The following is a 13,507-nucleotide window of genomic DNA, read 5'->3' as shown; positions in this document are numbered from 1 at the left end:
AATAGAACCCCACCCAGAACCCTCCACACTCACCTCACCTCATCTCACTCCTCAACCTCTCACTCATTCATCACTCACCCCTCCACCTCTCACTCATTCATCTCTCACCCCTCCACCTCTCACTCATTCATCACTCACCCCTCCACCTCTCACTCATTCATCACTCACCCCTCCACCTCTCACTCATTCATCTCTCACCCCTCCACCTCTCACTCATTCATCTCTCACCCCTCCACCTCTCACTCATTCATCACTCACCCCTCCACCTCTCACTCATTCATCACACACCCCTCCACCTCTCACTCATTCACACACACCCCTCCACCTCTCACTCATTCATCTCTCACCCCTCCACCTCTCACTCATTCATCACACACCCCTCCACCTCTCACTCATTCACACACACCCCTCCACCTCTCACTCATTCATCTTTCACCCCTCCACCCCTCACTCATTCATCTCTCACCCCTCAACTTCTCACTCATTCATCACTCACCCCTCCACCTCTCACTCATTCATCTCTCACTCATTCATCACTCACCCCTCCACCTCTCACTCATTCATCTTTCACCCCTCCACCTCTCACTCATTCATCTCTCACCCCTCCACCTCTCACTTATTCATCTCTCACCCCTCCACCTCTCACTCATTCATTACACACCCCTCCACCTCTCACTCATTCATCTTTCACCCCTCCACCCCTCACTCATTCATCTCTCACCCCTCAATTTCGCACTCATTCATCACTCACCCCTCCACCTCTCACTCATTCATCACTCACCCCTCCACCTCTCACTCATTCATCTTTCACCCCTCCACCTCTCCCTCATTCATCTTTCACTTATTCATCACTCACCCCTCCACCTCTCACGTATTCATGTCTCACCCCTCCACCTCTCACTCATTCATCACTCACCCCTCCACCTCTCACTCATTCATCTCTCACCCTTCCACCTCTCACTCATTCATCTCTCACCCCTCCACCTCTCACTCATTCATGTCTCACCCCTCCACCTCTCACTCATTCATCTCTCATTCCTTCACCTCTCACTCATTCATCTTTCACCCCTCCACCTCTCACCAAAGGTGAAGTGTGTGTTTAACCCTGGTCTAAGTGGAAACTGCTCTGTTCTACAATCAATAAACAAGACACCAGCGTCCTTCTGTGTTTCCTCTGTTGGCTTTGAGGTGTGTGTGTGTGTGTGTGTGTGTGTTGGGGGGTTGTGCATGCGTGTGTGTTTTTGTGTGTTTTCATCACACACACAAACACACCTCTTCAGCACACACACACACACACACACACTACACTAAAACTGCTCTGAATCACCAGTTCACTCAGAGCTCTGCGTTAATTATGCTCCACACTGTGTGTTATTACACTGTTATTAACAAGCAGCAGCTCCTGGAACCCGAGCTCTGGTCAGATCCAGAAGTCCTTATTTGGGCATGAGGGTGGGTGCAGAGTGACATCACGGTGGTGGTGTTTTTTCTGTTAATTAAAGGTGTGAATGTTGTTGTGCTCCGTTTGGGGAAAAACAGTGGGATCAATACCGAGAGAAATCACGGCTCAGTGCTCATCGTAGGTGCCAACAAACAGCTTTAAAACCCGCCGCTGCCGGGAAACAGGCGCAGTGCAGCACCACCATGCCCCAGTGCATCATGGGACGAGTCAAGCCTTCACTTCTACCTGCAGGTTTAATTCTCCTCTCAGGTAACACTCCTGCTTTCCTGTTTACTCTCTGTAAAATATATTAGGATTAAACCATCACAGGTGCAGTCGTCTGCGCTGAGAACCCTGTCGTAACACTCAGGTTTACCCTCCGGTTCTCCAGAGCGGAACATGCTCTCCTCAGAACCCACCTGTGTGCTCCAGCAGGTTCTTTACTTAAATTAATTTATCAAAACATTCAACATGGCACATTGTATATTATATCTGTTTTTTTACAACATCTGAAATCAGGGTTCTGTAGCGGAGTGTATATATTAATCTGTGAGAAAGAGAGAGAGAGCGAGAGAGAGAGGTGAAGTGTATATATTAATGTGTGTGTGTGTGTGAGAGGGAGAGAGAGAGAGAGAGAGGTGAAGTGTCTATATTAATCTGTGTGTTTGTGAGAGAGAGAGAGAGAGAGAGAGAGAGAGAGAGAGAGAGAGAGAGAGAGGTGAAGTGTCTATATTAATCTGTGTGTGTGTGTGTGTGAGAGAGAGAGAGAGAGAGAGAGAGAGAGGTGAAGTGTCTATATTAATCTGTGTGTGTGTGTGAGAGAGAGAGAGAGAGAGGTGAAGTGTCTATATTAATCTGTGTGTGTGTGTGTGTGTGTGTGTGTGTGTGTGTGTGAGAGAGAGAGAGAGAGAGAGGTGAAGTGTCTATATTAATCTGTGTGTGTGTGTGTGTGTGTGTGTGTGTGAGAGAGAGAGAGAGAGAGAGATGAAGTGTCTATATTAATCTGTGTGTGTGAGAGAGAGAGAGAGAGAGAGAGAGAGAGAGAGAGAGAGAGAGAGAGAGAGATGAAGTGTCTATATTAATCTGTGTGTGTGTGTGTGTGTGAGAGAGAGAGAGAGAGAGAGAGAGAGGTGAAGTGTCTATATTAATCTGTGTGTGAGAGAGAGAGAGAGAGAGAGAGAGAGAGAGAGAGAGAGAGAGATGAAGTGTCTATATTAATCTGTGTGTGTGTGTGTGTGTGTGTGTGTGAGGGAGAGAGAGAGAGAGAGAGGTGAAGTGTCTATATTAATCTGTGTGTGTGAGAGAGAGAGAGAGAGAGAGAGAGAGAGAGAGAGAGATGAAGTGTCTATATTAATCTGTGTGTGTGTGTGTGTGTGTGTGTGTGTTCCAGTCTCTGTGTGTGTATGTGAGTTGGAGTGTATTCCGGGACAGAGCGGACCTTCATATGATTCTCTGCAGGAAGTGTTCGACAGGAAGCCGTTTCGTCCGGCCGTGAACCTGAGTAACCCCACCATCACCAACATCTCCTTCACCCTCTACGCCGTCCTGGGGGTGGTGAGTCCAGCGGTGGTGGATTGTTCAGGAGTTGTGGGACAGTGTTGAGTCCAGGAGTGGTCAGTAGTGGTCAGTAGGGCCCAGTACTTGTCAGTAGGGGTCAGTATTTGTCAGTAGTGGTCAGTAGGGTCAGTAGGGGTCAGCAGTTGTCAGTAGTGGTCAGTAGGGGCCAGTAGTGGTCAGTAGTTGTCAGTTAGGTCAGTAGGGGTCAGCAGTTGTAAGTAGTGGTTAGTAGGGTCAGTAGTGGTCATTTGGGTCAGTAGGCGTAAGTAGTTGTCAGTTGGGTCAGTAGGGGTCAGTACTTGTCAGTAGTGGTCAGTAGATTTCAGTAGGGATTCAGTAGTGGTCATTTGGGTCAGTAGGGGTCAGCAGTTGTCAGTAGTGGTCAGTATGGGTCAGTAGTGGTCAGTAGTTGTCAGTAGGGATTCAGTAGTGGTCAGTTGCATCAGTAGGGGTCAGCAGTTGCCAGTAGAGGTCAGTAGGGGTCAGCAGTTGTCAGTAGTGGCCAGTAGTTGTCAGTTCGGTCAGTAGGGGTCAGCAGTTGTCAGTAGGGGTCAGAGGTTGTCAGTAGGGGTCAGCAGTTGTCAGTAGGGATTCAGTAGGGGTCAGTAGTTGTTAGTAATGGTCAGTACATGTCAGTAGGAGTCAGTAGTCGGTAGAGGTAAGCAGTGGTCAGTAGTTGCCAGTAGTGGTCAGTAGGAGTCAGCAATTGTCAGTAGGGGCCAGTAGTGGTCAGCAGTTGTCAGTAGGGATTCAGTAGTGGTCATTTGGGTCAGTAGGGGTCAGCAGTTGTCAGTAGTGGTCAGTTGGGTCAGTAGTGGTCAGTATGGGTCAGTACTTGTCAGTAGTGGTCAGTAGTTGTCAGTAGGGATTCAGTAGTGGTCATTTGGGTCAGTAGGCATCATCAGTTGTCAGTAGGGGCCAGTAGTGGTCAGTAATGGTCAGTAGTTGTCAGTAGGGATTCAGTAGTGGTCATTTGGGTCAGTAGGCATCAGCAGTTGTCAGTAGGGGCCAGTAGTGGTCAGTAGTTGTCAGTTGCATCAGTAGGGGTCAGCAGTTGTCAGTAGACGTCAGTAGGGGTCAGCAGTTGTCAGTAGTGGTCAGTTGGGGCCAGTAGTGGTCAGTAGTTGTCAGTTCGGTCAGTAGGGTTCAGCAGTTGTCAGTAGGGGTCAGTAGTTGTTAGTAATAGTCAGTACAAGTCAGTAGGAGTCAGTAGTCAGTAGATGTAAGCAGTGGTCAGTAGTTGTCAGTAGAGGTCAGTCAAGAGGGGATCAGCAGTTGTCAATAGTGGTCAGTAGGGGCCAGTAGTGGTCAGTAGTTGTCAGTTCGGTCAGTAGGCATCAGCAGTTGTCAGTAGTGGTCAGTTGCATCAGTAGGGGTCAGCAGTTGTCAGTAGAGGTCAGTAGGGGTCAGCAGTTGTCAGTAGTGGTCAGTAGGGGCCAGTAGTGGTCAGTAGTTGTCAGTTCGGTCAGTAGGGGTCAGCAGTTGTCAGTAGGGGTCAGAGGTTGTCAGTAGGGGTCAGTAGTTGTCAGTAGGGATTCAGTAGGGGTCAGTAGTTGTTAGTAATAGTCAGTACAAGTCAGTAGGAGTCAGTAGTCAGTAGATGTAAGCAGTGGTCAGTAGTTGTCAGTAGAGGTCAGTAGGGGTCAGCAGTTGTCAGTAGTGGTCAGTAGGGGCCAGTAGTGGTCAGTAGTTGTCAGTTCGGTCAGTAGGAGTCAGCAGTTGTCAGTAGTGGTCAGTAGGGGCCAGTAGTGGTTAGTAGTTGTCAGTTCGGTCAGTAGGAGTCAGCAGTTGTCAGTAGTGGTCAGTAGGGGCCAGTAGTGGTCAGTAGTTGTCAGTTCGGTCAGTAGGGGTCAGCACTTGTCAGTAGGGATTCAGTAGGGGTCAGTAGTTGTTAGTAATTGTCAGTACTTGTCAGTAGGAGTCAGTAGTCAGTAGAGGTAAACAGTGGTCAGTAGTTGCCAGTAGTGGTCAGCAGTGGTCAGTAGAGGTAAGCAGTGGTCAGGTGGACCCTCCCCAGGACTAAAAGACACCTAAGAGATGCATCCTCTGTGGTCTGTAGTGGTCAGTACTTGTGAGTAGGGGTCAGTAGTGGTCTGTCAGGGTCAGTACTTGTCAGTAGGGGTCAGTGGTTGTCAGGGATTCAGTAGTGGTCAGTAGGGATTCAGTAGTGGTCAGTACGAGTCAGCAGTCAGTAGAGGCAAGCAGTGGTCAGTAGAGGTAAGCAGTGGTCAGGTGGACCCTCCCCAGGACTAAAACACAGCTAAGAGATGCATCCTCTTCAGATCAAATCTATAACAATTCATTCGTTCATTCATTATCTGTGACCTTTATCCAGTTCAGGGTCGGGGTGGGTCCAGAGCCTACCTGGAATCATTGCGCGCAAGGCAGGAATACACACTGGAGGGGGCGCCAGTCCTTCACAGGGCGACACACACACACACACACATTCAAACCTACGGACACCTATGGAGTTGTCAATCCACCTACCAACATGGGTTTTTGGAGCGTGGGAGGAAACCGGAGCACCCAGAGGAAACCCATGCAGACACACGGAGAACACACCACACTCCTCACAGACAGTCACCCGGAGGAAACCCACGCAGACACAGGGAGAACACACCACACTCCTCACAGACAGTCACCCGGAGGAAACCCACGCAGACACAGGGAGAACACACCACACTCCTCACAAACAGTCACCCGGAGAAAACCCACGCAGACACAGGGAGAACACACCACACTCCTTACAAACAGTCACCCGGAGGAAACCCACGCAGACACAGGGAGAACACACCACACTCCTCACAGACAGTCACCCGGAGGAAACCCACGCAGACACAGGGAGAACACACCACACTCCTCACAGACAGTCACCCGGAGGAAACCCACGCAGACACAGGGAGAACACACCACACTCCTCACAGACAGTCACCCGGAGGAAACCCACGCAGACACAGGGAGAACACACCACACTCCTCACAGACAGTCACCCGGAGGAAACCCACACAGACACAGGGAGAACACACCACACTCTTCACAGACAGTCACCTGGAGGAAACCCACACAGACACAGGGAGAACACACCACACTCCTCACAGACAGTCACCCGGAGGAAACCCACGCAGACACAGGGAGAACACACCACACTCCTCACAGTCACCCGGAGCGGGAATAGAACCCACAACCTCCGGGACCCTGGAGCTGTGACAGAGACACTACCTGCTGCTCCACCGTGATGCCCAAATCTATAACCAGCTTTTAATAATAATAATAATAATAATAATAATAATAATACATTTTATTTTTAATGCACTTTTCATATCAAAGAAATCTCAAAGTGCTATATGAACAGACTGATGTCAGTCTGATGTCACCAGAATGATGTCACCAGATCTGACCATGTGATGCATTTTCCTTGAAGTTACTGGCTGTTTCATTAAGCTGAGAGAGTAGGAATAAGCTGCAGGAAGGTTCCACAGTGGAACACAGAACAGTTCTGAGTGTTTAACTCTGCTGTGTCCCTCTCGCCTCCACTGCAGAACGAAAAAACTCAGATCCTCACCACCTTTCTCTGGCTACGACTGGTAAGAGCCCCTCCACTCAGAGACACAGAGAGACAGAAACACAGAGAGATAGAGACACTGAGAGACAAAGACACAGAGAGACAGGGAGACAGAAACAGAGAGACAGGGAGACAGAAACAGAGAGACAGAGACTCAGAAGGACAGGGATATAGACACAGAGAGAAAGAGACACAGAAAGACAGAAACACAGAGACACAAACACAGAGAGACAGAGACACAGACACAGTGAGACAGAGACACAGACACAGTGAGACAGAGACACAGACACAGTGAGACAGAGACACAGAGAGACAGAGACACAAAAAGACAGAGAGACAGAAAGAGTGTGTGTGTGTGTCAGTCTGTGTTTGTGTGTGTGTGTGTGTGTGTATGTCAGTCTGTGTGTGTGCGTGTGTGTATCAGTCTGTGTTTGTGTGTGTGCGCGTGTGTGTGTTGTTGTGTATCAGTCTGTGTGTGTGTGTGCTTGTGTGTATCAGTCTGTGTGTGTGTGTGCGTGTGTCAGTCTGTGTGTGTGCGTGTGTCAGTCTGTGTGTGTGCGTGTGTCAGTCTGTGTGTGTGCGTGTGTGTGTGTCAGTCTGTGTGTGTGCGTGTGTGTATTAGTATGTGTTTGTGTGTATTCCAGTACTGGTTCCATGAGTTCCTGATCTGGGATCCCGAGGTGTGTGACGGTGTCAGTAAGATCTCTCTCCCGGTGCTGAACCTCTGGACCCCAGACATCATCGTTTACGAGTTGTTAGTCACCTCTCAAATGGAAGTTGGGCCTCTGTGTCACTTTTCGTAAATTTCTTTCAGATTTTAAACTGAATTATTTCTCTCTGAAATGTAGGTGTGTAGTTGTGTAGGTGTGTGTGTAGTTTTGTAGGTGTGTGTGTAGTTATGTAGGTGTACAGAGGTGTAGGTGTGTGTGTAGAGTTGTAGGTGTGTATTTGTGTAGGTGTGTGTGTAGAGTTGTAGGTGTGTGGTTGTGTAAGTGTGTATTTGTGTAGGTGTGTATTTGTGTAGGTGTGTGGTTGTGTAAGTGTGTATTTGTGTAGGTGTGTGGTTGTGTAGGTGTGTGGTTGTGTAAGTGTGTATTTGTGTAGGTGTGTATTTGTGTAGGTGTGTGGTTGTGTAGGTGTGTGTGTAGAGTTGTAGGTGTGTGGTTGTGTAAGTGTGTATTTGTGTAGGTGTGTATTTGTGTAGGTGTGTGTGTAGAGTTGTAGGTGTGTGGTTGTGTAGGTGTGTATTTGTGTAGGTGTGTGGTTGTGTAGGTGTGTATTTGTGTAGGTGTGTGGTTGTGTAGGTGTGTGGTTGTGTAAGTGTGTATTTGTGTAGGTGTGTATTTGTGTAGGTGTGTGGTTGTGTAGGTGTGTATTTTTGTAGGTGTGTGGTTATGTAGGTGTGTGTAGAGTTGTAGGTGTGTATTTGTGTAGGTGTGTGTGTAGAGTTGTAGGTGTGTATTTGTGTAGGTGTGTGGTTGTGTAGGTGTGTATTTGTGTAGGTGTGTGTGTAGAGTTGTAGATGTGTGGTTGTGTAGGTGTGTGTGTAGAGTTGTAGGTGTGTATTTGTGTAGGTGTGTATTTGTGTATTTGTGTAGGTGTGTATTTGTGTAGGTGTGTGTGTAGTTGTGTAGGTGTGTGGTTGTGTAGGTGTGTATTTATGTAGGTGTGTGGTTGTGTAGGTGTGTATTTGTGTAGGTGTGTGGTTGTGTAGGTGTGTATTTGTGTAGGTGTGTGGTTGTGTAGGTGTGTATTTGTGTAGGTGTGTGCATAGTTGTGTAGGTGTGTATTTGTGTAGGTGTGTGCGTAGTTGTGTAGGTGTGTGGTTGTGTAGGTGTGTGGTTGTGTAGGTGTGTAGGTGTGTGCATAGTTGTGTAGGTGTGTATTTGTGTAGGTGTGTGCGTAGTTGTGTAGGTGTGTGGTTGTGTAGGTGTGTATTTGTGTAGGTGTGTGCGTAGTTGTGTAGGTGTGGTTGTGTAGGTGTGTGGTTGTGTAGGTGTGTATTTGTGTAGGTGTGTGGTTGTGTAGGTGTGTATTTGTGTAGGTGTGTATTTGTGTAGGTGTGTGTGTAGTTGTGTAGGTGTGTATTTGTGTAGGTGTGGTTGTGTAGGTGTGTGTGTAGTTGTGTAGGTGTGTATTTGTGTAGGTGTGGTTATGTAGGTGTGTGCGTAGTTGTGTAGGTGTGTATTTGTGTAGGTGTGTGTGTAGTTGTGTAGGTGTGTATTTGTGTAGGTGTGTATTTGTGTAGGTGTGTGTGTAGTTGTGTAGGTGTGTATTTGTGTAGGTGTGGTTGTGTAGGTGTGTGTGTAGTTGTGTAGGTGTGGTTGTGTAGGTGTGGTTGTGTAGGTGTGTGTGTAGTTGTGTAGGTGTGTATTTGTGTAGGTGTGGTTGTGTAGGTGTGTGTGTAGTTGTGTAGGTGTGTATTTGTGTAGGTGTGGTTATGTAGGTGTGTGCGTAGTTGTGTAGGTGTGTATTTGTGTAGGTGTGTGTGTAGTTGTGTAGGTGTGTATTTGTGTAAGTGTGGTTATGTAGGTGTGTGCGTAGTTGTGTAGGTGTGTATTTGTGTAGGTGTGTGGTTGTGTAGGTGTGTATTTGTGTAGGTGTGTATTTGTGTAGGTGTGTGTGTAGTTGTGTAGGTGTGTATTTGTGTAGGTGTGGTTGTGTAGGTGTGTGTGTAGTTGTGTAGGTGTGTATTTGTGTAGGTGTGGTTATGTAGGTGTGTGCGTAGTTGTGTAGGTGTGTATTTGTGTAGGTGTGTGTGTAGTTGTGTAGGTGTGTGTGTAGTTGTGTAGGTGTGTATTTGTGTAGGTGTGTATTTGTGTAGGTGTGTGTGTAGTTGTGTAGGTGTGTATTTGTGTAGGTGTGGTTGTGTAGGTGTGTGTGTAGTTGTGTAGGTGTGGTTGTGTAGGTGTGGTTGTGTAGGTGTGTGTGTAGTTGTGTAGGTGTGTATTTGTGTAGGTGTGTGTGTAGTTGTGTAGGTGTGTATTTGTGTAGGTGTGGTTATGTAGGTGTGTGCGTAGTTGTGTAGGTGTGTATTTGTGTAGGTGTGTGTGTAGTTGTGTAGGTGTGTATTTGTGTAGGTGTGGTTATGTAGGTGTGTGCGTAGTTGTGTAGGTGTGTATTTGTGTAGGTGTGTGTGTAGTTGTGTAGGTGTGTATTTGTGTGTGTAGTTGTGGTTGTGTAGGTGTGTGTGTAGTTGTGGTTGTGTAGGTGTGTGTGTAGTTGTGTAGGTGTGGTTGTGTAGGTGTGTGTGTAGTTGTGTAGGTGTGTATTTGTGTAGGTGTGGTTATGTAGGTGTGTGTGTAGTTGTGTAGGTGTGTATTTGTGTAGTTGTGGTTGTGTAGGTGTGTGTGTAGTTGTGTAGGTGTGTATTTGTGTAGGTGTGGTTATGTAGGTGTGTGCGTAGTTGTGTAGGTGTGTGGTTGTGAGTAAGTAAGTGCTGCATTGATCTTTACAATTAAAGAGAAAATATTAAACCATAAGCTATTACTTCACGCTAACCCTGTGTGTGTGTGTGTGTGTTTCAGTGTTGATGATGACGTGTCTCAGGCGTGTCCGTATGTTTACGTTAATCACACGGGTCACATCCGTTACGACCGAATGCTGCGACTGGTCAGCGCCTGCAACCTGGAGATCTTCAGCTTCCCCTTCGACATCCAGAACTGCACCTTCACCTTTGGCTCCTACATGCACACCAGTAACCCCCCCCACCCCACACACACACACACACTCTTCAACATGCATTGCATACACACTCTGTAACACACACTCAGTAACACACTCTATAACACAGTTTGTAAAACGCTCTGCAACACAATAACACACACACACACTAAAATACACTCTGCAATACACTAACACACACTCTGTAACACTAACACACACACTAACTCTCTAACACAGTGTGTAACACACTATAGCACACACACACCCTGTAACACAAACACACTCTATAGCGCACACTCTGTAACATGCACACACTCTAACACTAACACACTGTAAAACACATTCTGTAAAACTTTCTAACACACACTCTGTAACATTCTCTAACACACTCTATAGCATACACTCTGTAACACACACCCTCTAACAGTCTGCAGCACACACTAACACATTCGGTAGCACACACTCTGTAACACACACCACAGTTACAATAGTGCAGTGGGGAATTAAACATTAATGTGGTTGTGTTGGTGTTGCTGTTACTATACTATAACCCCACGTGTGTGTGTGTGTGTGTGTGTGTGTGTGTGTGTGTGTGTGTGTGTAGTAAAGGACGTCCGGGTGAAGACTGCTCTACCTTTTGAGCAGATGTCCGAGAACTCAAAGCTGTACCTGGAGGCAAGTGGTGAGTGGGAGCTGGTGGTGATTTTGGGAGAAGAAGGAATTCTGAATTTCGGAATCGACGAGTGGGACATCATCACGTTCTGGGTGGGAAACTCCACACGCTCTGCATTAACTGTTCCTGTTGGACCTGACTCTGATAGAGACTGCTGTGTTTTCTGATGCAGTTACTGTGTCTGTCCACCAGGTGGTGATAAAGAGGCGTCCGATTCTGTATGTGGTGAACCTGCTGATCCCGAGCTCCTTCCTCATGATCATTGACATCCTCTCCTTCTACCTCCCACCGCACAGCGTTGACCGAGCCTCCTTTAAAATGACCCTGATCCTCGGCTACACTGTCTTTCTGCTCATTATGAACGACCTGCTGCCCAGCACCGCCAACGGAACCCCTATCATAGGTCAGAGAACCCTGGAGAACCTACAGAACAACACAAGAGGCATTTAACCACAAGTCCATCCTTTTCAGCTGTGGGGGTGGCTGGATGGTCATATAAGGAGCTGTGGGTGTGGCCGGATGGTCATAAGGCACCGTGGGTGTGGTCAGATGGTCATATAAGGCACTGTGGGTGTGGTTGGATGGTCATAAGGCACTGTGGGTGTGGTCGGAAGGTCATATAAGGCGCTGTGGGTGTGGTTGGATGGTCATAAGGCACTGTGGGTGTGGCCGAATGGTCATATAAAGAGCTGTGGGTGTGGTCAGATGGTCATGAGGCACTCTGGGTGTGGTCGGAAGGTCATATAAGGCACTGTGGGTGTGGTTGGATGGTCATAAGGCACTGTGGGTGTGGTCGGAAGGTCATATAAGGCACTGTGGGTGTGGTTGGATGGTCATAAGGCACTGTGGGTGTGGTTGGATGGTCATAAGGCGCTGTGGGTGTGGCCGAATGGTCATATAAAGAGCTGTGGGTGTGGTCAGATGGTCATGAGGCACTCTGGGTGTGGTCGGAAGGTCATATAAGGCACTGTGGGTGTGGTTGGATGGTCATAAGGCACTGTGGGTGTGGTCGGAAGGTCATATAAGGCACTGTGGGTGTGGTCGGAAGGTCATAAGGCGCTGTGGGTGTGGTTGGATGGTCATAAGGCGCTGTGGGTGTGGCCGAATGGTCATATAAAGAGCTGTGGGTGTGGCTGAATGGTCATGAGGCACCGTGGGTGTGGTCAGATTTTTAGATTCTGCTTTTTCTCCCCATTTGAGAAATATGTGAATTATTTATTCTATAAATATCACTTATTTAGCTTTATTACATTCTAAAAACTAACACCGTGACTAAAGTATTCCTTTTTTGTTTTGTGTGTGCCCATGTATTTAGTACCTGATGTGTTTGTATTCTGGTATTTACCTCTCCCTCTCTCTCTATGGGTGTCTGTGTCTGTGTGTGTGTGTGTGTGTGTGTGTGTGTGTGTGTGTGTGTTCAGGTATTTATTTCTCGGTGTGTTTGGCTCTGATGGTGATCAGTTTGTTGGAGACCGTGATCATCACCAGCGTTCTCCACCACAACTCCATGAAGTACCGTGAGGTTCCACACTGGGTTCAAGTTGTGGTTCTAGGTTACATTGCTCGACTCATCTGCTACAGTCGACCCCCGGAACCCAAAACACCAGAACCAACCAAAACCACAGACACAGACCCCTGGACCATCAGCAGCTCTCACACACACTCTGCATCCAGCCTCAGCACCAACAGCAGTGAGAGCCACCCTCCTCCCACACACACACACACACACACACCAAGCCCTGCTTACCACTAGTATTTTGCGTGCCAGGGTTTTTTCTGTAACACAAGCTTGTCCAGCACTGACTTAATTCAGTCTCTAAAACCAGATCCAGGAGGTGGAGGATTGTTTTACTCCCAAAGCCACCAAATAAAACGTAACTGCACCCTTTACAAGGAAGAGTGAAAGTTCCGGAACAAGGGCAGCTATTGCTCTTTACACAGGTGGAGACGTATTGGAACGTAAACAGGGGCTCTGAAAGTGGCCCTGTGGTTTGTGTCAGTGTGTGTCTATGGGTCCAAGTGTGTGTACCCAACAGTGCAGCTGTTCCAGAGCAGATGGAGATCTGTATATCTGTGTGTGTGTGTGTGTGTGTGTGTGTATTTTACAGTGTGTTTGTCGGGTGGTGTGGCCGTTCCGGAGCTGGTGGAGATCTGTTCGGACCTGAAGGTAATGCGTTCTCACCTGAACGTTCTGCAGAGAGAGGAGCAGATCCAGGAACAGTGGCGTCATATCGGCTACGTCCTGGACTTCCTGCTCTTCAGGATTTACCTCCTCATCATCAGCTGCTACGCTTGCGTCATCATCAGCATGTGGTGCATCTGGATGTACCACTAACACACACTAACACACACACACACACACACACACACACGAATACTCACACTAACAGACACACACACACACACAAACACTTATACACACACACTAATACTCACATTAACACTCACACAAACGCTCACACTAACGTACACAAACGCTCACACTAACACACACAAACGCTCACACTAACACTCACATTAACGCTCACACTAACACTCACATTAACGCTCACACTAACACTAACTCACATTAACACTCACTAACACTCACACTAACACTCACTCACAT

General features: G+C 47.6%; 1 protein-coding gene across 1 annotated transcript; it reads left to right on the top strand.

Annotated features, from left to right (window-relative positions):
* The first annotated feature begins 1,644 nt into the window (after positions 1-1,644).
* On the top strand, positions 1,645-13,234 carry LOC136671401 (5-hydroxytryptamine receptor 3A-like). Its single transcript, XM_066647066.1, has 9 exons — positions 1,645-1,711; positions 2,832-2,995; positions 6,538-6,582; positions 7,205-7,314; positions 10,088-10,257; positions 10,831-10,991; positions 11,092-11,302; positions 12,321-12,590; positions 13,008-13,234. Exons 1-9 carry the CDS (start codon positions 1,645-1,647, stop codon positions 13,232-13,234), a joined length of 1,425 nt encoding a protein of 474 aa, XP_066503163.1.
* Positions 13,235-13,507: the final 273 nt, after the last annotated feature.

Source organism: Hoplias malabaricus, chromosome 16 (genome assembly GCF_029633855.1).
Source record: "Hoplias malabaricus isolate fHopMal1 chromosome 16, fHopMal1.hap1, whole genome shotgun sequence".
Lineage (NCBI taxonomy): Eukaryota > Metazoa > Chordata > Actinopteri > Characiformes > Erythrinidae > Hoplias > Hoplias malabaricus.
Note: the sequence above shows the minus strand (reverse complement) of the source record. Positions and strands in the feature narration are given on the sequence as shown.

What these genes read in the sequence shown, in the direction of transcription:
- LOC136671401 (XM_066647066.1), top strand. Translation starts at nt 1,645, where the DNA reads ATGCCCCAGTGCATCATGGGACGAGTCAAGCCTTCACTTCTACCTGCA. An exon ending in CCTTTCTCTGGCTACGACTG is followed by an intron (nt 6,583 to 7,204) that starts GTAAGAGCCCCT and finishes TGTGTATTCCAG; the next exon opens with TACTGGTTCCATGAGTTCCT. An exon ending in CAGCCTCAGCACCAACAGCA is followed by an intron (nt 12,591 to 13,007) that starts GTGAGAGCCACC and finishes TGTATTTTACAG; the next exon opens with TGTGTTTGTCGGGTGGTGTG.